A 25,047-nucleotide genomic window follows, 5' to 3' on the forward strand; every position below is an offset into this window, starting at 1 on the left:
AATCATAAGTAGAGATACATGTGAAGTTGGACATCTCTATTGTATGTATGAATAGTAAAATTTTAATGAGATAATGGTAAAAAACGCACTCAAAGTATCACTTTTTTGTGAGTTTTCTAGACTATCAAGTATTTGCATCATATTTAAACTATCACTAACTATTTATCAAAACACACCTAAACTATCATGTGTTTGCATTTTTTACCTAACTATCACCCGCTATTTATCAAAACACACCTCGACTAATATCTGATGGTGCTGAAAACTCGTACAAAATGACCATATTAAGGACATAAGTCTCAAAATATTTATAGACACAAATGTTATAGCATGCTTAAGAGCACATGTTTCAAAAATCTTTATTTTTTTTTTATTAAACACCATGTTTATTGAAACTATGTGACATAAATTGAAACGGAGGGAGTAGTTTTTAATATAAAATACCAAACATCCAATAATAAAAAATCACTCCATTACTAAGCCATGTATTATAATTTTTGCATAACAAATCCCGGTATAACTTGCTTCTAAACCAAATGACCACTATGTGAAGTTACCAATGCATAGGGTTGATAAGAGGGCGGCACCAGAAATCAGACTATAGAGCAATGACCAGCGTTTTCATTGACAATTAAATCGTCTAACATAATACACATTGAGTCAATCTTGGACTGAGTTGTGTATGCAAAAAAAATTGTATAACAAAAGTGGAGAATTTTGAAATCAGAATAATTTAAATCAGCTTCTTCTTTTCAAAGAAAGTCTTCAAGTGCCACAGCTGCAAACCTGCCACAGACAAGCATACAAGAATTGACAGGCCAGTCATCCAAGCCAATTTAGAGCTGGTATCTCTGTTCAGATCCTGCATTTCTTCTTCCCTGCAATATGTGACCGTATCAACTCATTTATTATTCGTGTTAGATTCATGAGGTTCGGATAAATAACTAGAGGTAAGATTAACGCACCTTTCTCGGAGATAAAACATCTCATCATGGACGCCTTGAACAATCTCAAGCATATGCTTTAGTTCCAACTCCATTGCCTAGTAAGAGCAGAGATGAAAAATCGATATATGTCAAATTCAAATTTAGTACATGCAGTCATCAAGAATTAGATATAACGAGATTGATGTACTTCGACACAAATTTTGAAACATGAATAAATAATTCTGCCAGCAAGTTTTGGATAATAGAGGAGCAAGCTTTAAGAGATGATCACATGTTCAATAAAGCAATGCGGGAATGGTCTTAGTGAATGATGGCACTTTACATGTAATGCATAGACAGCCTAGTGTGTGATAAAATAGAGCTTAGTGGAAACGACCTCCATATCCAACCAAGAGCTTGGAGGTTCGAGTCAGGAAAGGAGCAGAGCTGAAAAAATGCAGCTGCTGACACTTGGGTAGGGGGTTTGGAGGGATGGAGTTTACCATATGAAACAAAAATATTAAAAATATAAATAAAAAAAGCTTGATGCCTAGTCGAAAAGTTAATTTGAGGACACCAGTATTTTTTTTTTTTTTCCTCCATATTTGCTGTTAAAATAATTCTCTTTTAAGAAAGCCTAGTGTTGATCAACAGAATATGCTTATTGTACCTCCCAATGATGCCTAAGAGTTAGTGTTGCTTGATGATAACATGTGGTGCTGTTGGTTAATGAGAGGTTGACAGCAAAGTGGCAAATTTTAGCTATTTCCCTAAAATATTTTACCCTAAGTACTAAGTCCAAAATTAAGGACTGCATAACCCATTAAAGACAAATATAATTTTTTAGGGCAATCCATCTATCTTGGGTCTATTATCCAAGATAATGGAGATATCGACGACGATGTCACACATCGTATTGGAGCAGGGTGGATGAAATGGAGACTCGCATCCGGAGTCTTGTGCGATAAGAAGGTGCCACCGAAACTTAAAGGTAAGTTTTATAGAGTGGTGGTTAGACCTACTATGATGTATGGGGCGGAGTGTTGGTCAGTCAAGAACTTTCACGTCCAAAAGATGAAAGTTGCAGAAATGAGGATGTTGCGATGGATGTGTGGGCATACTAGGAGCGATAGGATAAGGAATGAAGATATCCGAGGCAGGGTGGGAGTGGCTTCAGTGGAGGATAAGATGCGGGAATCGAAGCTGAGATGGTTCGGACATGTGCAGAGGAGATGTACGGATGCCCCAGCGCGGAGGTGTGAGAGGTTGGCTATGGACGATTTCAGGAGAGGCAGAGGTAGGCCGAAGAAATATTGGGGAGAGGTGATACGACACGATATGACGCTTGTCCAGCTTACTGAGGACATGACTATAGATAGGAGATTATCGAGGGCACGAATTAGGGTAGAAGGTTAATAAGTAGTTGAGTGTTGTCTTGTTTATCATTTCATACTAGTAGTTGTAGACTTGTAGTATTATCCTTGTAGGTCCTTGTCTTTCGATTCTTGATACTATTTGTTGTTGCTTGTACTTCGATTATCAAATTGTTTTAATTTCTACAGTAGTTCACCATGCTTTTTATACTGCTTTAAATTGCTTGTTCTTGTCGCTAGTACTATTTGAGTGCTTCTTTTACTATGTTATTTATCATATGATCTTGTTGCTATTACTGCTTATTATTACTGTTTATTATTCATGATGCGAAGGGGAGCCTTGGCGTAACTGGTAAAGTTGCTGCCATGTGACCAGGAGGTCACAAGGTTCGAGCCGTGAAAACAGCCTCTTGCAGAAATGCAAGGTAAGACTGCGTACAATAGACCCTTGTGGTCTGACCCTTTCCCGGACCCCGCGCATAGCGGAAGCTTAGTGCACCGGGCTGCCCTTTTTTATTATTATTATTCATGATGCTTTTTCATCTCTCTTTGAGCCGGGGGTCTATCGGAAACAGCCTCTCTACCCGTCAAAAGGTTGAGGTAAGGTCAGCGTACACTCTACCCTCCCCAGACCCCACTTGGTGGAATTATACTGGGCATGTTGTTGTTGTAATCCATCTATGTTGTACACACATTATAAATGCAATATTGTTTTTATTAGAAAAAACTAATTCTAAGTTTTTCCTGATATCTGGTATAAAATCAAAGAACTAACTACACTGATTAAATATGTATACATAAAAGGTTTTCCCTAGTCACGTTTGTCTCGTCATTCTCTTAACCAAGTCAGATATTCAGCTCAAAGTCAGAATGCGGTAGCTTTCCCTTAAAGGACTCCACAATCTTAAATATTAAACAATCAACTACACCTCAATCCCAAAGTAGTTGCGATCATTTATATAAAAGGATTTGAAAACTATGTAACAGCACAAAAGCCTCCAAAATTTGATATCCTACTGATCAAAGAAGAAAGCCCCCAAATCTTCTGATCCAATCATTTGGTTCGTTTCTTCTTTGAAGTCCGGGCTCCCAAAAGGCTGAAAGTAGCCAAGGATCAACTGTGCTAAAGGACGCAGTATTGACCATTTCACAAACTAAACATGATGCTTCTATTAAATAAGCCAACCATTAAAAGTTCACAGAGATTTAGAAGTTCTCACTGAACAGCATATTCAACATTACGAACTATAGAATGAATGCGGAGCTATATGCTATAAAATAGCCATTAATTTTCTCGAAACCAAAAGGAGGCACAGCCACATTTCAAGAAAATTAGATTTTTACGTGAATACACGGGTCAATGGATGTCAATTGCCAACAGTTGTCCACATAAAATAGATAGACAGAGCCTGATAAATATGAAACTGAGCGACACAGGTACAAAGATTAAGGGGGTGTTTCTAGGGAGGAAAAAAATGTTTTGCAATTTTCTCATATCTGGTAGGTCAAAAGTTTTGGAAAACATTTTCTCTAGGAAAACAAGTTCCTTAAAAATGAGGAAAATGACTTCCCTAATGAAAGTAGGGAAAAAAAAAAGTTCCATAAGTGGTATTCCACATTAATTGTCTCCCGCACACCCCACCCCTACCCACATAGTCCGCATCCCCACCATCCCCCATACTCTTACTCTCACCCCACCAGTTTGCCTAGATTATATAACATGTTTCTAGGATAATATTTTTTGTTTACTAACCAAACACCAAAAAATAAGTAAGAAATCCACTTATTTTCCAGGAGAACATTTTCCATGGAAAACATTTCCTTCATACCAAACACACCCTAAAAGAAAAAATGAGGGCTTACCTCAACAGAGGCTTTCTTGGCAACATTTGTCCAGTCCTTAGCTGCAACACCAGACTTCCAATCAAAATCAACAGTCAACTTAACTGGAGGCTTGTGATCAGCAGCAGTAAAGCAAGTGTGATAATCTGCAGCTTCTGCAGTCTCAAAAGAAAAATGTCCCTCGTGAACATTTTCCGCGTAGTGATGGGCATGGTCATTCCCATGTTCGGACGTTACCTAAAGCACAAAAATACCATAAGAATCCAGGTAATCAAAGGCTTATCGGAGAACAAGGACAATTTTCAAACTTTGAGTATATGAAACCATCATAACAAATTGCCTTAATACCATAGCCAGATCCAGGATTTTGATTTGACGGGTTCAATCTTTAGGTTCTTACTACTGAACACATTACACATTTCAAATTATGGATTCAGAATCTATTCCTATTACTCCCTCGTCCCAATTTATCTAACGCTCTTTCCTTTTTAGTTAGTCCTAAAAAGAATGACATCTTTCCATATTTAGTAACAATTTAACGTCAACTTTCATTTTACCCTTAATGAGATGATTCATAGCCACACAAAAATCTATAGCTTGTTTTAGACCACAAGTTTCAAAAGTCTACCTTTCATTCTTAAACTCCATGCTCCATTCAAAACCATCACATAAATTGGGATGGAAGGAGTAACATTTTAGTAATTTTGCACATATATCTCTATACTTGGTGTCAAAAACGTTGAATTCATATGAAATCATTACTTATATTGTCCATCCACCACTTAAGATGAATTACATAGTATTGGCATAAGATGGATCTGAACACAATGGAATTAATACAAGATTCATATAGCAGAACCCAACTAATTCGGGATCGAAGCATAGTTGACTGATTGTTTGAAATGATATTAGAACACATTCCACTGTTGATACATTACAAATTTACAAGTGCATAAAACAATAAACCAAACAGAACTTAATTAACTGAAGTTCACATTTTTTTTCCGTTGACTCCAGAATAAACGCATATCAACTGGACAAATATTTGACCAAACCATAATTTCCAAATGAAGCTTTAATCTAAATAATACTTTAATGAATTATCACTGTCTTTGGACAGCCAAGCACCATAAAAAGAACTTCCTTTTTTTCCCTTAACATATAAAGAAGCTCCAATTAAGTAAAACCAGTTGCTAATTAACAAAACAAAAACAAACCCATTTCTTTCCTAGCTAATACAAATCTATAAAAATTGCAAAAAAAAAAAAAAAAAAAATTACCCTGACAGTGACTTTGTGGGTATCAGGCAAAGGGTGTCCATCATTTGGGTTAATGATATGATACTTTCCAACAGTCATTGCATGTCCCTTGATTTCTTCAGCTATACATTTTGTATGACCTGATTCTAGTTCAAATCTTAAAGATTGAATGTGGGTCACAAAAAGTATAAAGATTAGAACAAGAGATAATGTATTACTTCTCCAAATCATCATTAAAGGACAAAATTTAGAGTAAAAAATTGCTAGATTTGCAATTTTTGGGTTTGTTTTAAGGGAAGAAGTTGAGTTGAAATCTTTTGAGATGACAAATAGAGAAGACAGGAAGTGAGATTGAAAAAAGTCAAAGATTTACTTCTTCTTTTTTTTTTTTTTTTTTTTTTTTTTAATAATTACTTTTTCATGTCAATAAGAATTGGTAATAACATGATGAGACTAGCAATTGCTTGGACAAGTTTACCTTATTTTGTCAAAGAATTTTTGGTTAAAGAAACCTGGAACATTTAATTAAAGGTGATGTTTTAGTTGTCAAATTAGTATAGGTGACTTGTGAAGATCACATCAAATCAAAACCCAATTAAATTTGGAATTAAGAAGATTGGGTTCAAAATGTATTTTTTTCAAACTTCTTAATCTTTTATAAAATACAAAATGATTCCAACTTAATCCAAAAACACTCACCAGCCCCCCTTCTCCTTCTCCCACCCCCCCCCCCCCCCAAAAAAAAAATTTAAAGAAAAGTTTGGATATTTTTTATTTGTTTTTTCACCAGCACCCCCTCCTCCTCCTCCGCCCCAAACACCCCCCACCCCCCCGGCCTAATTTTTTTAAAAAATAATAATTGTTATTTGTTTTTTCACCCCCCCTCCTCCTCCCAACCCTCTCCCCACGCAATTAACCCCCCCCCCCCCCCATCCCCACCCCAAAACAAAATTTTTGATTTTTTTTTTTTACCAGTCCCCACTCTTCTTCCTTCCACCCCTCACCCACCCCGCCCCGCCCCCCGCCCAATTTTTTTTTTTTAAGTTTTGTTATTTTATTTGCTTTTTCATCGGCCACCCCCTTTACCCCCCTCCCCCCCAATTTTTTTTTTTTTTAAGTATTGATTTTCTTTATTTGTTTTTTCAGCCCCCCACACCCCACCCGCAAAAAAAAAATTGATTTTTTTTGTTACCGGTCCCCACCCCTCCCCCCTCACCCTTCTAAAAAAAATTGTTTTAAAAAAACAGAAGTATTGAAATTTTTTCATTTTTTCGCACCACCACCCTCTCCCCCCACCCTCCCCCCCCCCCCCCCCCCAAAAAAATGTTTTTTCTTGAAAAGAAGTTTTGAATTATTATTTTTTTGGTTTCTTACTTCCCCCACCCACGACAAAATGAAGTTTTGAATTTTTTATTTTTTTTTGGTTTCTTACTTCCCCCACCCACCCCAAAAAAAATTAATAATGTTTTAAAAAAAAAAGTATTGGAAATTTTTTATTTTTGGTTCCCCCCCCCCCCCCCCCCCCCCATATCCCCATCCAAAAAAAAATCTTGAAAGAAAGTTTTGAATTTTTTCTTTTTTTTTTGGGTTTAGGAAAAGTTTGTAGTGAATAAATGGTTTTTCTGTTGCCGTCTGGTATGGTTCAGGGTTTAGGAAAATATATCCAACAAATAATTTTTTTGTTCTTGTCCTGGTATTTATCTGATTCTATTTGTAGAAGATAACCAACAGATTTGTAGTTATTGCAACAAATTTTACACTTTTTGCAACAAGTAGACAATCTGTTGCAACAACTCACTAATTTGTTAGACATAGCTTCAGTTATTTGCTTCTGTTTGTAGAAGATATCTAACAGATTTGTAGTTGTTGCAACAAGTTCTATACTTGTTGTAACAAGTAGACAATCTGTTGCAACAACTACAAATCTGTTGGACATAGCTTCAGTTATTTAGTTTTTTTTTGTAGAAGATATCCTACAGATTTGTAGTTGTTGCAACAAGTTCTACACTTATTGCAACAAGTAGACAATCTGTTGCAACAACTACAAATCTGTTGGACATAGCTTCAGTTATTTAGTTTTTTTTGTAGAAGATATCTTACAGATTTGTAGTTGTTGCAACAAGTTCTACATTTATTGCAACAAATAAACAATCTGTTGCAACAATTACAAATCTGTTGGAGATAGATTTGGTTATTTGGTTCTGTTGGTAGAAGATATCCAACAGATTTGTAGTTGTTGCAACAAGTAGACAATTTGTTGCAACAACTACAAATATGTTGGACATGTTGACACCCAATTTTGTCCCGCCTCTCTTCCAAAATACCTATTTTACGCTTCTAACATTTTCTGGAAAATTAAAAAATATATATATTATATTTACTATAATTATTAGCCTTTTATCAAAGCCGGTGTTTCATTATTATATTACAATTACTAATTATTATTATTATTATTATTATTATTTTACCAGCTCACGCACGCGCATCGCATTTATCTTTGCATAATTAGAATAATAGTATTTATTTACCGTGGATTTTCAAAAAAAGAAATATATTATTGCACGACTATTATAACACCATATAATCTTATTACCCGAGTCCTAATAATCACACATTTTTTTATTAAGCAATATTCTGTCACCCTTGGTATATCATTAATTAAAATGGGTCTTTTATTCAAGTTCAGAAGCCAAACTATTTCTTGCACTCAGTCCGTATTTTTGATTTATCGGATTCCAAATCAAAGTCCAATCAACTCATAAATATTTTCTGACCAGCCTATGTTTTTTACCCTAATTTGTAGACCAGTCCGTGTTTTAATTCGCTAGCTATTCTTTTAATACCCGGTCTAAAAATTGACCCAGTCCACAAATGGACCGGGTCTGACTCGTTTTACTCAAAATAAGGAGAACCCTTTTAGGGTTTCCCCTCATTTTTTCCTTCCGCCGCTCCCTCAACTCCCCTTTCCCTCTTTCCCTCCTCCATCTCCGCCGCACACCACCCCATCCCCTGTCTCCCCCTGTTCTCCTTCACTTTCCTCTCCCTTTCCTCACTTCCCTCCACGTTACCCCTGACACCCCTCTTTCATCGTCAACCTCCACCACACCCACGTTTCTCCTCTGACACCACCCCACACCACGTTACCACCCACTTCATCTCTGACATCTCCCATACCACTGCCAACTCCCACGTTTCCACTACCCTTTGTTCCCCACGCGTCTTTCTTTTCATTCAACATAACGCAAAAACAGAGCCTATAAGAGAGGGGGTTTTGAATTTAAAAGGGGGGATTTTTCGGGTTCATGAAATTACCCTGAAGAAACGGAGAAAAATTTGAACTAAGTAGGAGTCGCACAAAATCCCTTAAAAAGTTAAGTCCGTTAGCCGCCTATAATCCCCTAAAATACGAGTTCCATTAACAGTTTTTATCTTGTTTTGTTATCAAGTCAAAATATCAAATCAATCTTGTTTTCTGTCGATTACTGTGGTGTTTCTGCGAATCCGAACATCGCGAGCTCGAATTTGGTAGTGTTCGAGTGTAGATCGAAGATTCGAAGCCTCACTTCGCTGCACCTGGAGAAGGTGCGTAATTTTCCTTCTTTTCCCATTTCTTATGTGTTTTGAGTTGGGCGATTATTAGAGCATGTTAATTAGTTGGTTTAACTAGGGATTTGTGTGTATCCTGATGTATTTTCCTGATCTAGTATGTTAGCGCAATCGAAGATGTTCGCTGGTAATTAAGTGTTTGATTAGGCTTTCCTAAACTGAGCATGGCTGACCTCACCTGATTCGCCTTAATCTGCTAATGCATTGGTTTTGTTCTGGACAAGCATATTTGTGTTAGCTTGAGCATGATGGTCAATTCAAGATATTAAGGTTTCTATGCTAGTTTAACTTAGCTGATATAGCATACTTGTGTTGGTTTAATCTGACTATTTAAACATGAAAGCTCAGGCTGTCAACTATGCATTGCTCAGTCTGTTTGGTTGTCTTTTAAGTTCAGGCTGTTAACTATGCTGTACTATTTTTTAGCCTGATTCGGTTTTAATGGAGAAATATACATTATTTGACTTGGTTGTTGAAACTGTGATCATAGTCTAAGCTGGAAATGATATGTCGAGTTTGAGAATCATTCCCTTTTCTAGAGTGGTTTTTCGTACCCCCACATTCTGAAATTGTAGATGATGTTTTAGATTTTCAACAACCACTAAGATGTTTCCTTTAAATGTGTTTAAGTGTATGACAACCTTGATATGCAGTCACTTAGTTCAAATTTGTTAAGTATAATTCTATAGTTGATCTTTGCTTATTGATTGACTAGCTGTAAATAGAAAGAAATCTGTCTAAGTGTTCCCTTTCCCTTATGTGTTATGAAACTTAAAATGGGCCAAGTGTGATGGGAGGATTCTATGTTTGCCATCTTATTCGAATATGTGTATCTTAGCAATGATTCAAGATAAAAAGGGATTATGAGTAAACTATACTCGTAAGTATGATTCTGATGTCTGTATTAAACCAATAGTTTTTTTTTGTTTTTTCTTTTTTTTTTCCGAAGATGTAAGTGGTAGATTAATGATGGTATGAGCATGAATATAGTTTGCTTCAAGTGTTTGGTGGTTTTATTCCATCTCTGTATTGTGTACAGTTTGGATTGGTTTTATGGTTGAACCGAAACAAAATTCCAGATCTGTCTCGGTTTGAACCTTAGGGATGTTTAACAAAATATATGATTTTGGAACATAGCCTTGGTACATCTGTTGGTTCCTTTAATTTAAAATGTTGGTCCTGGAATTGGTTAGGAATTTCATGAATACTATTGTTGTGATTTCCTTTTTCTTTAGCCAGCTGCTGTTACTGCCTGTTCTGGTTGGAATGACTATATGTTTTCCAAAAGAAAGATTGAGGGAACATCTTTGTCGACACTTAATATATTACATGTATATTTTCTGGAACTTAACCTGGATCTTAAATGATAAATCAAGGCAATTTAGGGATAGGTTCAGCCCCTTCAATAGCCTGCCATGCGAAGGTCATAGAAATTTTGGACCCTATTCTGTATTAAAAATAAGAGGGTGGTAGCCTCCTTTGTTGTTTTATCTTTTGAACTATGTGTTTGGTCTAATGTTCAAGAATCAGTGTCTAAGCTACTCATTTTGAATATAGTCATTAGATATATGACCATTAGCTGATTTGATTAATTCCGCACCCGCAGATTCGGTTCTTTAAACATATCATATTTCTCGAATCTGTTGATTTCTACATGCTTACATCATAAATATATCTAAATATACATGGTATATACATATATACATGATTTGTTTTGAGTTATATTTTGCATGCTTAACCTCATTCGTTGATTATATACTAATCCATATCTTTCATTTTTTTGCATGATCATCGCATACGAGTCCGAGGGACTTGTCTCCTTTTTTGCATTCGGTGTTGGGCTAAAAGCCCAACGAAACCTCCCTCGCATCGGCTCTGTCCGCAGCAAAAAATAAAATGTTGGGCCAAAGCCCAAACGGAAAACAACAGCAGCAGTTCCAAAAATGGGTTGAGCCCCATTAAATTATATCTATCCCTTTATTTTGTTTATTTTGTGCATCCAATTTGTATTATGCAACTAACCCTTTACTTTGCTTTATTTTCTTAATTTAGACGAATCTTAATAAATTAGTAGTTTTGGTTTTAGTAAGGGTTAGTCAAATCTAAGGAAAATTAATAATTAGTTCTGTAAGTTTCATTTTTTTTTCTTTTATATTGAAGTTATTTGAAGTATTTATAATATTTAGGATAATTAATTTTCAATAGCATGAAATTCATATTTTTTGAGTCAAAGGAATCACGTTTTATTATCTTAGGTATTTCAAAACGTCACTAACACGCAAATAGAAACTAAAGGATATTTTGTAGACTTCTTAAGGTTTCATCCAAATTATGCATACTTTAGTCAAATATAGTTAACGAAGCATAATCTCGTGTATTTCTAAAGCGCAAAGCCAATTAATATATAATCGTTGAAGATGTTTCAAATAATTATCAAAACATGTTACAAATTCACATTTTTTTCTATTTATATATTATGTGTGAATTTTATTTCAAAGAGAATTATTATTTGAGGTCTTAGCAATATTTTATAAGTTTATTTTAAATGGCATTTGAAGTTTCCTTTTATGTAAATTATTATTATTCTCTACGAATCTCATTCTAAACAACATTTTATTTAAAGCCATATCAACTTCTATAAGTCTTTAAAATAGCATTTAAAATCCTCTTTCATGTAAATTATTATATTTTACTTAAATCTTATCTTAAGCAATATTTTATATTTTTATAAACCTTAGAACCATTCCTTAGTCTTCTTTCTTAAAATTTTCAAGCATCTTATCCAATCTCAATTAATTAACCTAAGTTTGGACGGATAACCGTAAGTTAACGGATTCTAAAGGATGCCTAACCCCTTCCCTTTAGGATAATATAGAGCTCTTACCTAGAATCATACTGGTTAAGCAGACTATTAATTGAGGTTTAGTTTTGACTTTGCCTTAATTAACCTCCAGGTGTCCTAATTCACCGTTAAATTAATTAGGTGGCGACTCCTTAAAAAATAAATAAATAGGAATCACCAATATGTCATACTCCCTAAATTAACCCGGTTAAAATGGGGTGTGACAGGACATAGCTTCAGTTATTTGGTTCTGTTTGTAGAAGATAACCAACAGATTTGTAGTTGTTGCAACAATTTCTACACTTGTTGCAACAAGTAGACAATTTATTTATGAATCAGCAAATGTTGAGGAAAGATATAGTCAAATTGAACAGCCAAACTGATAATCAATCCTTAGAAAAAGATGAAGAACAGAGCAAAGAAGCAATAGATACAAATGAAGAAAGTGAAGAAGAACTAGAAGATGAAGAAACTGATGATGGAAATGAAGGAGATGGAGTAGATCAAGGAAATCTGCTACACCTTAGAAGGCAGTTGCTAAACAAATTATTACTTAAGTTGTGGTATTTGGAGCCAAGGTTGTTGTTGAACAATTTCTGTTTTTTTTTTTTTTTTTTGTCCTTTATGTTATTTGTGAATGATGTTTATGAACTTATTTATTTTGATTAGTTGTGGTATTTGCAACCAAGGTGGTTGTTGAACAATTTCTGTTTATGAACTTATTTATTTTGCTTATTAATTATTGCAACAGATGCATGCAGTTGTTGAAGAAGTTGCAACAAGTTACTAATTTGTTTTAACAAGTTACTAATCTATTTTAACAAGTTACTAATCTTTTTAAACAAGTTGCTTAGTTGTTGCAACAAATTATTCACCTTGTTAGAAAAAATCAAACAATGGCTTAAATTATTGCAAAAACTAAAAAATATGACGCAACATATGAGTTAATTGTTGCAACAAATCATACACTTGTTGAAGAAGTTGCAACAAGTTATTAATCTGTTTCAACGGATGGATCAGATGTTTAAGCAAGTTGCTTAGTTGTTGCAACAGATTTGAATTATTGCAACACCTTACTTATATATTACAACAAATATCTCATATGTTACAACAACTTACTCATATGTTGCAACAGGTATATCATATGTTGCAACAACTTACTTATATGTTGCAGCAAATATCTCATATGTTGCAACAACTTACTCATATGTTGCAGCAGGTATATCATATGTTGCAACAACTCCTCCATTGTTGCAACATATTCACGATATTGATCACATTGAACTCCTTTGTTTATACTGAATAACATTTAATTTATTTGTTTATCACTAAATATGGTTGAGTTAGGTACTTCACATCAAAACACTTTAATGATCACTCGATTTAGGAAGAATACACTTAGAATTGCCCATCTAATCCATGAAATTACATGAAATTACTATCTAATCCATTAAGGATATTAGTAGATATATATATTCATCACTAAATACTATTTATTTTCTTTGTTTAACACTAAATATGGGTGAATCAAGTAGTTCGCATCAAATTACTCTAATGATCACTCTATTTAGTGCATATTGACTTAGTAGATCATCTTTCCTAACTCAAAATACATCAAATTGATTAAGTATTATACATTGATCACTAAATATCATTGATTTCCTTTGTTTATCACTAAATATGTGTGAATTAAGTAGTTCACATCAATTCACTCTAATGATAACTTGATTTAGTGCATATTGACTTAGTATAACATATTTCCTGACTCAAATACATCAAATTGATTAAGTATATACATTGATCACTAAATATCGTTGATTTCCTTTGTTTATCATTAACTATGGGTGAATCAAGTAGTTCACAGTGCATACTGACTTAGCAGATCATCTTTCCTGACTCAAAATACCATCAAATTGATTAAGTATTATATATATTAATCACTAAATATCATTGATTTCATTTGTTTATCACTAAATATGGGTGAATCAAGTAGTTGATATCAATTCACTCTAATGATCATTAGATTTAATGCATACTGACTTAGGAGATTATCTTTCCTAACTCAAAATACCATCAAATTGATTAAGTATTATAAATTGATCACTACATATCGTTGATTTCCTTTGTTTATTACTAAATATCATTGATTTCCCTTTGTTAATCACTACATATGAGTGAATCAAGTAGTATCTGTTGCAACTACTGTAATATATGTTGCAACAAGTGTAGTATCTGTTGCAGCAAGTGACATAGTTGTTGAACAAGTTCTTACTCTTGTTGGATAAACATAACAAGTTACCCAGTTTCTGCAACAAGTCACTCCACTTGTTGGAAAAATCCCAAAATGTAACTTAGTTGTTGTAACAAGGCTTGTCAGTTGTTGCAACAGATTGCTTACTTGTTGAAAATCTTTTAGCAGTTGGATAAAACCCAACAAGATACTAGTTGCTGCTAGGGGTGGGCATAATTACCGAAAACTAAAAAACCGGACCGAACCGAATTAATTCGATTTTTTGGTGTTCGGTTTTTCGGGTTTTCGGTTCGGGTTCGGGTTCGGTTTCAATTTTCAAAAATTTCGGGATTCGGTTCGGTGTTCGGGGTTTAGTATTCGGTTTTTTGGGTTTTCGGTTTAAACCGAAATATTAAGTATTAGCCCCAAAATATTAAATAGTTAGGCCCATGCCCATTAAATTTAAGCCCAAAATAAATAAAACCCAAGCCCACTTTCATTACTTTGTATCAAATATCAATCATCAGAGGTTAGATAAGTACAAAAAAAAAAAAAAAAACCACTTCCATTTCATTGTTTTGTATCAAATAACCTAACTAAACGTATTCATCTTCCGCCCACTTTCATTTCATTGTTTTGTATCAAATAATAACCTAACTAAACGTATCCATCTTCCGCCCACTTTCCATTCTTCCATCTTCACTCTTCAGTTCTTCACACATCTGATCTAAGTTCTAACCTAATGTATCCCTATTCCTAATTTAATTTTCACTTCTCAGTTGACTGTCTCATTTAATTTTCACTTCTCACTTCACTGTCTCAGAGAGTCAGAGCTTCACTGTTCACAGCTTCACTGTTCACAGCTCCGGCGGCGGCTGCTCTTCCAATCTCGGCGGCGACTTCTATTCCAAGTTCCGTCGGCGACGGAGTTGCGCAACACCAGTGCGGGCGTGTGGCCAGACTGCCCGACACGGGCGTGGGCGTGTGGCCAGACTGCCCGACACGGGCGTGGGCGTGTGGCCAGATTGGCCGACACGGACGTAGGCGTGTGGCCAGATTGGCCGACGTGGGCGTAGGCGTGTGGCCACACTGCCCGACATGGTCGCTGGCGTGTGCATTTCTCTCTCTCAGTTCTCCTAATTTCAGTCCTGACTAATGACTTCATTTGTTCTTTCACTAGTTGATGTGAGTTTCTTGCTACTGTTTTGATTGTTGTAACATGATATGTGGTGGTTGTGAATTTGTTGTAATTAAATGAGTAGTTGTTTGAGATCTCTATGTATATGGAAAAAAAAAAGACTTTTATCATACCTGGTGGCTGGTGGTTGTGCTGTTATTTTTCGTTGAGGTTTTGGTTTTTAACGTGCTGGCCTACAAATACAACGCCTTATATTTTCTCTTTAATTTTCGTAGATGGCGGATGAAACTAAATTAAGTGTTGTCGATTCAACTGGTAGGACATTTATGTTGTTTGGCCGTTTGGCTGTTTGGTTGTTTGGCCGCTGCTCATTTTATCGTTATGTTGTTTGTGTTGCTTGTTTTTGTCTTGTACGTTGTTTGTTGCTGGTCACCGTAAAGACTTCAGGTTCACATTATGTTACTGCTGAACTGCTGAAAAATACTGCTGCTGAAACTGCTGAAAACTGCTGAAACTGCTGAAAAATACTGCTGCTGAAACTGCTGAAAACTGTTGAAAAATGCTGAACTGCTGAACTGCTGAGCTGCTGAAACTGCTGAACTGAAAACTGAAAATTGCTGAACTGAAAATTGAAAACTGCTGCTCAATTGAAAACTGTCTGCTGCTGTCTACTGCTGAACTGCTGCTGAAACTGCGCAACTGCTGCTGCCGCTGAACTGTGTTGTTGCCGCTGAAAGCCTGAATTGAAAACACCGAATTGAAAAAACCGAAATCGAACCGAACCAAACTTCAAAAAACCGAAACCGAAAGAACCGAACCGAATTAGTTTGGTTCGGTGTTTGGTGTTCACTTTCAAAACACCGAAACCGAAATAGCTAAACCGAAGTATGAGAAAACCGAACCGAAGAACCGAACGCCCACCCCTAGTTGCTGCAACAAGTCCTGTTACTTGTTGGATAAAACACTACAAGTTACAGAGCTGTTGCAACATATTCATTAGTTGTTGGAAATTGTTCAGCAATTTATTAACCTCAGAATACACACATTTGTGATTGAACACGATCAACATATCATATAAACCAAGTTCACAAACACCAAGAACAGAAATTATCATTCTAAAAAAGAACAACATTAAAATGTCATAAAGTTCCAACAAATAACTATTATTAAAACACAGTGGAATTAACAACTATGGAGCATTTCGGTTTGGACATGTTGTTTTTTGTTCCAACTGTTTTGCATAAGGAGCATTTGTTTTTTCTCGTTCGCAATGATTCCCCGATTCCACGTCTCCTCTTTGTCCGCCTTCTTCCAGGTTTGAGGATCAACATATGGAGGGTGTATCTCTTTATCTAATTCAAAACTTCTTTTCAAGATTATTTTTTTTGGGTGGGGTGGGGCGGTGCAAAAAACAAAAAATAAAAAAATTTCAAAACTTTTTTTAAAACATTTTTTTTTGGGTGGGTGGGTGGAGTAAGAAACCAAAGAAAAAAAAATTCTTTTCAATTTTTTTTTGCTGGTGGGGTGGGGTGGGGTGGGGGGGGGGGTGCAAAAAACCAAAAATAAAAACTTTTCAAAACTTTTTTTAAAATATAAAATTAATTTTTTTGGGAGGTAGGGGGTGGGGGCGGGGTGCCAAAAATAAAAAACAAAAACTTTTTAAAACTTTTTTTTTTAAATAAAATTAATTTTTTTGGGGAGGGTGGGGGGGGGGGGGGGGTGGGTGGTGCAAAAAAACAAAAAAAAAACTTTTAAAAATCTTTTTTTAATTTTTTTTTGGTGGGGGTGGCGGGTGGGGGGCGTGGTGGGGGCAGGGGTGGGGGTGGTGCAAGAAAAAAACAAAAAAAAAAATTGTTGGTGGTGGTAGGGGCAGGGGTGGTTGTGCAAAAAAAACTTTTAAAAATATTTTTTAAAAAAATAGTTTTTTTGGTGGGAGGTGGGGGTGGGGGTGGGGGGAAAGGGAGGGGGCGTGGTCGGGGGCTGGGGCAGGGGGTGGTGCAAAAAAACAAAAAACTTTTAAAAATCTTTTTTAAAAAAATATTTTTTTTTTGGTGGGGGGCAAGGGAGGGGGCATGGTCGGGGGCTGGGGGTAGGGATGGGGATGGTGCAAAAAAACAAAAAAAAACTTTTCAAATTCTTTTTTTAAAAAACATTTTTTTTGGTGGGGGTGGGGGGCAAAGGCAGGGGGTACGGTGCGGGGATAGGGGCAGCGAGGGGGGTGGGGGCGAGGGACAAAGTGTTAAAAATAAAGTTGAGGGTCAAAATGTCAAAAACAAAACTGTTGGGCAAGCTTAAAACCCCTTAATCACCAATAAAAAATCATCACCTTTACTCAATAATTAAAACTTGAATTACCTCCCCTCAATTTTAAAACTTAAAGGTCGCTTATATTTAAATGCCCCAAGAAACCACCTATTATTGTTTGCTTTTGTTGGTATTTGAATTGGAACGGGTCGGGATCTAGTAGCTCAGTTGGTTGACTACCTGAACTCTCACCTTGTTGGTGAGGGTTCGAATCCCCACATTGTAATCCCTTTCCGATTTCTCCTTCCCCTACCCCTTATGTAATAAAAACAATTAAAAAAAAATTGGAAGGAAGTGAGTATTTATTAAAAGGTAAGATATTTAAATTGGGATAGAGGAAGTATTTATTAAACTATTTTTTTTGAAAAAAAAGTGTTTGGGAAGAATAACAATTTATGCTTAGCTATTACTAGCATATTTGGTCAAATCCTCAAAGGTAAAAACAATATTTATTTTCTTATTTAAAAACACTTATTTTTTAAAAAGAAACGTGTTAGGGCCAAACTTTTTCCAAAAAATAAGTACTTTTAAATAATACTAACAAATATGTTATGCAAAAGCTAAAAAAAAACTTATTTTTTTTTCCAAAAAATAAGTATTTTTTTTTAAAACAAAACGAATCAATTAGATTTTGGTAGTACTTCATTTTTATTAATTTGACACTTGAAAATACTTTTTGAAAATATTGTAAATTAATAATAAAAGCACTTCTAAAATGATTTAACATATACTTTGATCCCAATAGTAAGAAAAAAGCACAAGCATTATACTCTAATAATTTAAAATTATACATTCATATTTTATGTATTTTAGATTAGCTTGTATGCGCTTCAGTTATTCACTAAGTATCTGTCATTCCTACAAAATATAGATATTAAATAATTCTATCAATTACAATTTACGAAATAAAAAGAAATCACCTATTATTTTTTTTGCTTCTGTTGGTATTTGAATATGGTTGCTCAGTTCTGACTTTTAATTAGAAAATTAAGGAAATAAGAAGTGAAAGGTAATCATGATATTATGATTATTAATCTGCGGGTACCAAATAAAAGAAAAGCCGTATTATAAACTAGTTCAAATAATCTTTGTTAGTATTATTATTGTTCTTCCTTAGAAGTCATTTATATATCATTTTAATTTCTTTTTCTTTTTTCATTTTGGGTTTGTTTAGGCACTTTCTCTTAACTTTTTTGTTCAATAAAGAAAAATCTGAAGGTGTTCTTTTATGTTTTTCTTTTTTCAATTCTTTTTGGTAAATAACGCAAGATGGATCTACATTATACCTTTGACTTTGAGATGTGGGGATAAGATATGATTTTATTTATTTATTTATTTAATAAATTTGACATTGAGATGGTCTTTTAATCGTGGAGTCCACTTCAAAAGGCCTTTAAATATAAAAATAAATGAAAGAAAGATAAACTATTGATTCGGTATGAAGAAATCAACTACTACATCATTTAGCAATGGAAGGTTTTAGCCATCTTCAATTTTTAATTGGAAAATTATTTACATTCCTTCTACCTTTACTAATAACTACTTCCAGGCAGGGGCAAATGCATAGTTGGAGTTACGAGTTTGGCCAAATTCTATAAGTTTGGATTGCTCAGAAAAGTTACTTTTTACCCAATTTCGGTTTGTTGATCTCTCTTTGAAAAAATTGGCCATTTTTTTTGTGAATTTGATTATTCAGAACTTTATTTGTGTGACCTTATATTTACATTGTCGAGTTCAAGTGCGGATAAAGAAGGAAGATTGTGGTAGGTTGACAATTAACATAAAACTTGTCAATTCATGATAAATCTTCGTAATAAAAATATAATTGAAACGTGTGTTGAAATTTTGTTTAAATAAAAAGGTGTCTTTTAATTGAAAGGTTGTGTCCTTTCATTATTTGATTACCACTACTTCTATTTAAAGCCAACTTCTTTACATTCCAACGTAACTTTTTAATCATGCAAAATTTTCTTGTCAGCAAAATATTTTTTCTTCTCCAATTCCTAAAGATCAAGTTTTAAGTTCTTGCTTTCCAATAGAATTTCTTCACTCCTTGCTTAGTGCAGAAATTCATAGGCTTGTCATATTTGCATAGAATCCATAGCAATCTCGCAGAGGAGAGAGAGCAAATATCAATTTTAAGAAAGCGTTTCGCAAATGTTTTAAGCCTCAAATATGTGTTTATTGTTCATATTGTTAAACCTTCATTTTTGTGCTCTTCTTTACGTATTTTTTATGTTTTCGGATAATATTTTCCAACAACGTATTAACCCAGACACACTTTACATCCAACCGAATGTGTGATCGATGAAAAATAAGCAACGGGTTCCGTCACATCGTTGTGAGGGAGTATGAGCATTGTTTCTTTCGTCATGGACGTACGAGTCTAAGTAAAGAAGTGTTCTGTCACATCAGCATCTGATTTTGGTGCAAATATGAAAGGGTCCCTCCATCATGGACGGACATGGCGAAATATGCTAGTTTTGTCACATTGCCCGAATGTGGTGTAAAAGAAGAAAGGTTCCCCCATCGTGGATGATAAAAAAAAAAAACTAGTCCAAGAGAGTAGATTCATGTAGGTAGCCCCGGGCCGATTTATAGCATGCCGCGAGTGTTCACCCGAAAACCCTCGACAAAAAATTACAGTGTATATATAGAGTAAATTTTCTGTGTTTATGTACATATATTAACTTTTGAATACCCTGAATAAATATAAAAGGTTAGCTCAAGCGGTCCAGGATATTCAAAATTATCATGTGTCCTAGGTTCAATTCCCACTGATAACATTATTTTTTGTATTTAGCTTTTGTTGTTTTTTTTTAACCTCCTGAGTGAAAATTCTAAATACGCCACTGTAGATAGCTGAGATATAGGCACTTTAATTTGACAGAAAAGTCGATGACTTTAATGGTGGATAGTTTAAAAAGGAGGAGAACCGTTATAATTATATGCCTACGAGAAACTTTATGGATATGGCAAAAGATAAGAGAGATAGGCAAGCGAGTTATAAATTATGATATCATGGGATTGATAAAATACTAAAGAGTGAAAGTTATTGTAGAATCAAGACTTAAGGATAATGTTGAAGATGTAAATCAAATTGGAGTTAGGATTATTACATTAAGTCTTGTTTGAGAAAAAATGAGAATCGATGTAATTGATGCTTGTATACTTCACAAATAGGAATAGATGCCGAAGCTAAAGCCAAATTTTAGGAGGATATGGACACTTTGGTTCAAGGGATAATATATACTCCCTCCGTTTCGATTTATGTGAATCTATTTCCTTATTAATCAGTGTTAAAAAGAATGATCTCTTTCTATATTTGAAAATAATTTACCTTTATGCAATGATTTATAGCCACACATATATTTTGTGACTCATTTAACACCACAAGTTTAAAAGTCTTATCTATTTTCTTAAACTCCGTGCAAAGTCAAATGAATTCGCATAAATTGAAACAAAGGGAGTATATAGGAGCTGACCAACAAATCTTTACTGGGGAGATCCTAATAGTCATGTAGGTATAGATAGCGACGGTGGTATTGATCAAGTCAACGAGAAATATGATTATGGTACTAAGAATGACGAAGGAAAAACTATTCTAGGGTTCACTTCAGCTTATACATAATTTAGTTACATTGTTGATGGGACAACAAGAGATGGCTGATACTGAACTTCTTGGGACTAAGCTTCAACCACTCTATTGACCATATGCCCTAAAACTCCCTTGAATTTGAAATTTATTGGATAACCATGCAGTTTGTAACAAGTATTTTTGGTATATCCCTTAAAATGACAATATTCACACTAAAATGATTGTTTGCTGTAAGAATATTTTGGTTTACTCCTAATAGTCACGGTATTACTCAATGATGTTGAATCAGTAACTTCATCAATTGAGCTTGTTCCACTGCTAATAATCTTCTTACTTTCCTCATTAATGAACATATCATATGCTTGATTGATAGTGGAAAAGGATTAGTCATTAAAATTTGACTTGAGCCTGTGTATAGACGACTCAATTAGCCCTTGGAGAATTGCCAAAATTTTCTGTAGCTGAAAGTGCTCAGCATATATTTCAAGCTCTGAACAAATATATGTAGGTAGAGGCATTAAAATCTCAAATTCATCCCAAATTAAGCTATTTAAGTGTATAAGAAAAATGGGTGGAGACTGAAGAAACACCATGAGACAGAGTTACAAACTTACAATCCTTTTGTGTGGTTGAAATTACTAATATATATAAGGGACAACAAAAGGGCTTTTGTAGTCCTCACAAAACTTTCTCAAGAAATGTCAAGTTTTTCAATTAATTACTTCTAGGTCCTAACTTTATTTTTTAAAGTCAAATTTATTTTTTGTTCTTATGATCTACTTTTCAAAAGTTGTCGAACATACTGCCTTATTTACCTGTTTTCTATCTGGTATCTAGTATCTATTGGAGCTCGCCTAATCCAGATTTGTGTCGCATAGGGCCCAATCGGGGGAAGCGCTCTCTACCAAGGATTTTTTCATACCCAGGCTCGACCCCGAAACCCCTGGCTAAGGGAGGAACAACCCCATCCGCTGCACTTTATTTTCCCCGTTGCTTTCTTCTATTGATCTTATCTATTAACCTAAAAAATAGTCATTTCTTCGCTAGATATTCTTGCTTCTTGTTGCTCTTTGTTTTCTTCATTTTCATTTGTTGCTTATTATATATTTTTACATGTAAGCATTTCTTTTACTTTATATTTATACTTTAATGAGCTCATATATGTTTACCAAGATTAGTACAAAAATGATTTTCAGATAGTTTTAAAAATTATTAAATGATGCCATATAATGTTAAAATAAAGACAATATTATCAGTTAAGATCGGGTTATCTTTAAATCTCTTGTTTGGTTAACTAAAATTAATCTTTTAAACACAAAATGAGTTTTAAGTAGGGCAGAATTAGAGTGTCAGCTACCGATTTGATTGGATTCAGTAGCACTGTGGTCCAAATTCTGTATGTCTTAAAAGTTCATTAACTATGTAAAAATTATTAATTTAGAACTAAATAACTTAAAAAATTAGGATTCGAAACTCATATATTTCAAATTATGGCTCCACATTTAATTTTGAAATAAATAATTTCGTCAAAATGAAAGTTGAGATATTAAAGGAGTGAAATGAAAGTTTTGCTTTTATATATTGAAATTATACTTATTTGAAGTTTAATTATTAACAATATAAATTATATTTTTTTAATTAAAAAATTACTTTTTATATCTAAGTTGGGCCCAGGCTTAGCACGGACCTTGTGAAACTAGTACTCTTAGATGCATTTACTTTTGTCAAACCTCACTCTAGATCTTCCCAATCTTAATGAGCATTAGATGCATTTATGACACTACTGAGGCAGCAATTGTTATTAAGGGAGAAAGACATTTGAATTTAAACACACATCCAAACATTAAAACGTTGTATTAAGATCTGAATACTAAATAACTATAACAGTTTTTTTTCCTAATCATACGAATTTATCTTTATTTAAAAATTAATAAGTACATAATGAAAGAATTGTTTTCTATAAATTTAAAAATTGTTCTTCACCTTATCTCTAACGAAATGAAAATCAATCTCCATGTGTTTTGTTCGAGAATGAAAAATTGGATTAACAGTTAAATACGTAGCACTAAGATTATCACACCAAAACACAGGAGTAGAGAAGGAGAAACAACCAATTTCCTGAAGTAAAAACTCCAACCATGTGAGTTCTGAGGTTGCATTAGCAAGGGAACGATACTCTGTCTCGGTGCTCGAACGAGATACGGCACGTTGATGAGCAAGATTTGGTGTGGAAGAATATGAAACCACAGTATTGCTTGAAGAGGTTGCGTCTTTCATCATGCTTGGCACTACGATGCAATATCGGAAAGAAGCCCAATATACATAAGAAACAAAAAAAAAGGATGGCTGTTAGGCCACTATGGCTTTGATACCATGAAAGAATTGTTTTCTATAAAACATCGCAGAGAACACATACAACAAATATCTAATACATGGCAGCAACCAACAAGTAGAGTCCTAACCAAACTACGGAACTTGGGCACCAATTATTGACGTATCCTATATACAATAGAAGACGTATCCGATTCTACTCTTTACACATAATTCATATAAATATTAACTAATCTAATACTTCCTCTGTTCCAGTTTAAGTGTCTTACTTTTCTTTTTATTTGTTCCATAAATAGTGCATCTTTTTGTATTTAGTAAGTTGACAATTTAAACATCCTACATGACAAGTTTAAAACTACAAGATTTAAATGATATCTAGTACATTACACACATCTATAATTTAGGACCACAAGATTCAAAAGTCTCTTTTTATTCCTTAAATTTTGTGGCTAGTCAAACTAAAACACTTAAATTGGGATGGAGGGAGTACTACATCAACAAAATCTTTAAAAATTATATGGTAGTTGATGACGGATAGGATTACTGGCGGTGGTTGTGGATGTCGACTGAGGGTGGTGATGTTGCCTGATGGTGGTGGATGTAGATACGTAGTATAGCTAATGATAGTGATATGACGACAATAGTGGTTGATGGTGATAGATTGATGGTAGTGGATTGTGGTGGATGATACTGATAACAAACGATGGTGGTGCTACTGGTAGCGGTGGTTGACAATATATAGTGATGGCTGATTGTGAAATATCTTAATATTCAGATTCAGACATCTAAATTTTAATGAAAACCTAAACATTCATATGTGTATTCAGATTCAGACGTCTTAATTTTAATAAAAAAACAAATAAGGCCTAAGACTTTGTTTTTTTAAATCTTAATTATTCATATCTATTTAGACTCATTAAATGCGAAGAAATAACAACAAACAAACACATTTAATAGTTGAATTTGAATGATTAAGATTTAGACCTTAAAAAAAAATACACTTAATAGTTGAGATTGAAAAATAAATTATGCGGAAGTAGCTCTCTTGATACTAGTATCGTACATCTCTGACTTACTAGTTAATAGTACCCACAATAATTCCTAACTTATTTTTGCCTAACAAATAATTTTCAAAGATTTGCTCCATAGTGAATAATTATATCAACACACAAGCTGAATAGAGACTAGAATAGAACCTTGAATATCACTAGGATGAATATAAATACAGTTCTCGTTCCTAAAAGTTTATTCAGATTTTAATATAGAATATTTTAATATTCAGATGTTCAGACTTATAAATATTTATATCGTACATCTCTGTCTTACTGGTTAATAGTACCCACAATAATTCCTAACTTATTTTTGCCTAACAAATAATTTTCAAAGATTTGCTTCATAGTGAATAATTATATCAACACACAAGCTGAATAGAGACTAGAATAGAACCTTGAATATCACTAGGATGAATATAAATACAGTTCTCGTTCCTAAAAGTTTATTCAGATTTTAATATAGAATATTTTAATATTCAGATGTTCAAACTTATAAATATTTATATCGTACATCTCTGTCTTACTGGTTAATAGTACCCACAATAA

General features: G+C 34.2%; 1 protein-coding gene across 1 annotated transcript; it reads right to left on the reverse strand.

Moving 5' to 3' along the window:
• Positions 1-601: 601 nt before the first annotated feature.
• On the reverse strand, positions 602-5,802 carry LOC132626082 (transmembrane emp24 domain-containing protein p24delta9-like). The gene is made up of 4 exons (XM_060340809.1): positions 5,422-5,802; positions 4,163-4,378; positions 966-1,042; positions 602-878 (listed from the first exon to the last, which is right to left on the reverse strand). Exons 1-4 carry the CDS (start codon positions 5,632-5,634, stop codon positions 734-736), a joined length of 651 nt encoding a protein of 216 aa, XP_060196792.1. The 5' UTR covers positions 5,635-5,802; the 3' UTR covers positions 602-733.
• Between the last annotated feature and the right edge of the window lie 19,245 nt (positions 5,803-25,047).

Source organism: Lycium barbarum, chromosome 2 (assembly GCF_019175385.1).
Source record: "Lycium barbarum isolate Lr01 chromosome 2, ASM1917538v2, whole genome shotgun sequence".
In the NCBI taxonomy this organism is placed as follows: Eukaryota; Viridiplantae; Streptophyta; class Magnoliopsida; order Solanales; family Solanaceae; genus Lycium; species Lycium barbarum.

Excerpts from the sequence above, each read along its gene's own strand:
- LOC132626082 (XM_060340809.1), bottom strand. The coding sequence starts at position 5,634 with ATGATGATTTGGAGAAGTAATACATTATCTCTTGTTCTAATCTTTATA. Across the intron at positions 1,043-4,162 it reads CCAAGAAAGCCTCTGTTGAG|GCAATGGAGTTGGAACTAAA; the intron begins GTAAGCCCTCAT and ends TGCTCTTACTAG. Across the intron at positions 879-965 it reads ATGTTTTATCTCCGAGAAAG|GGAAGAAGAAATGCAGGATC; the intron begins GTGCGTTAATCT and ends CACATATTGCAG.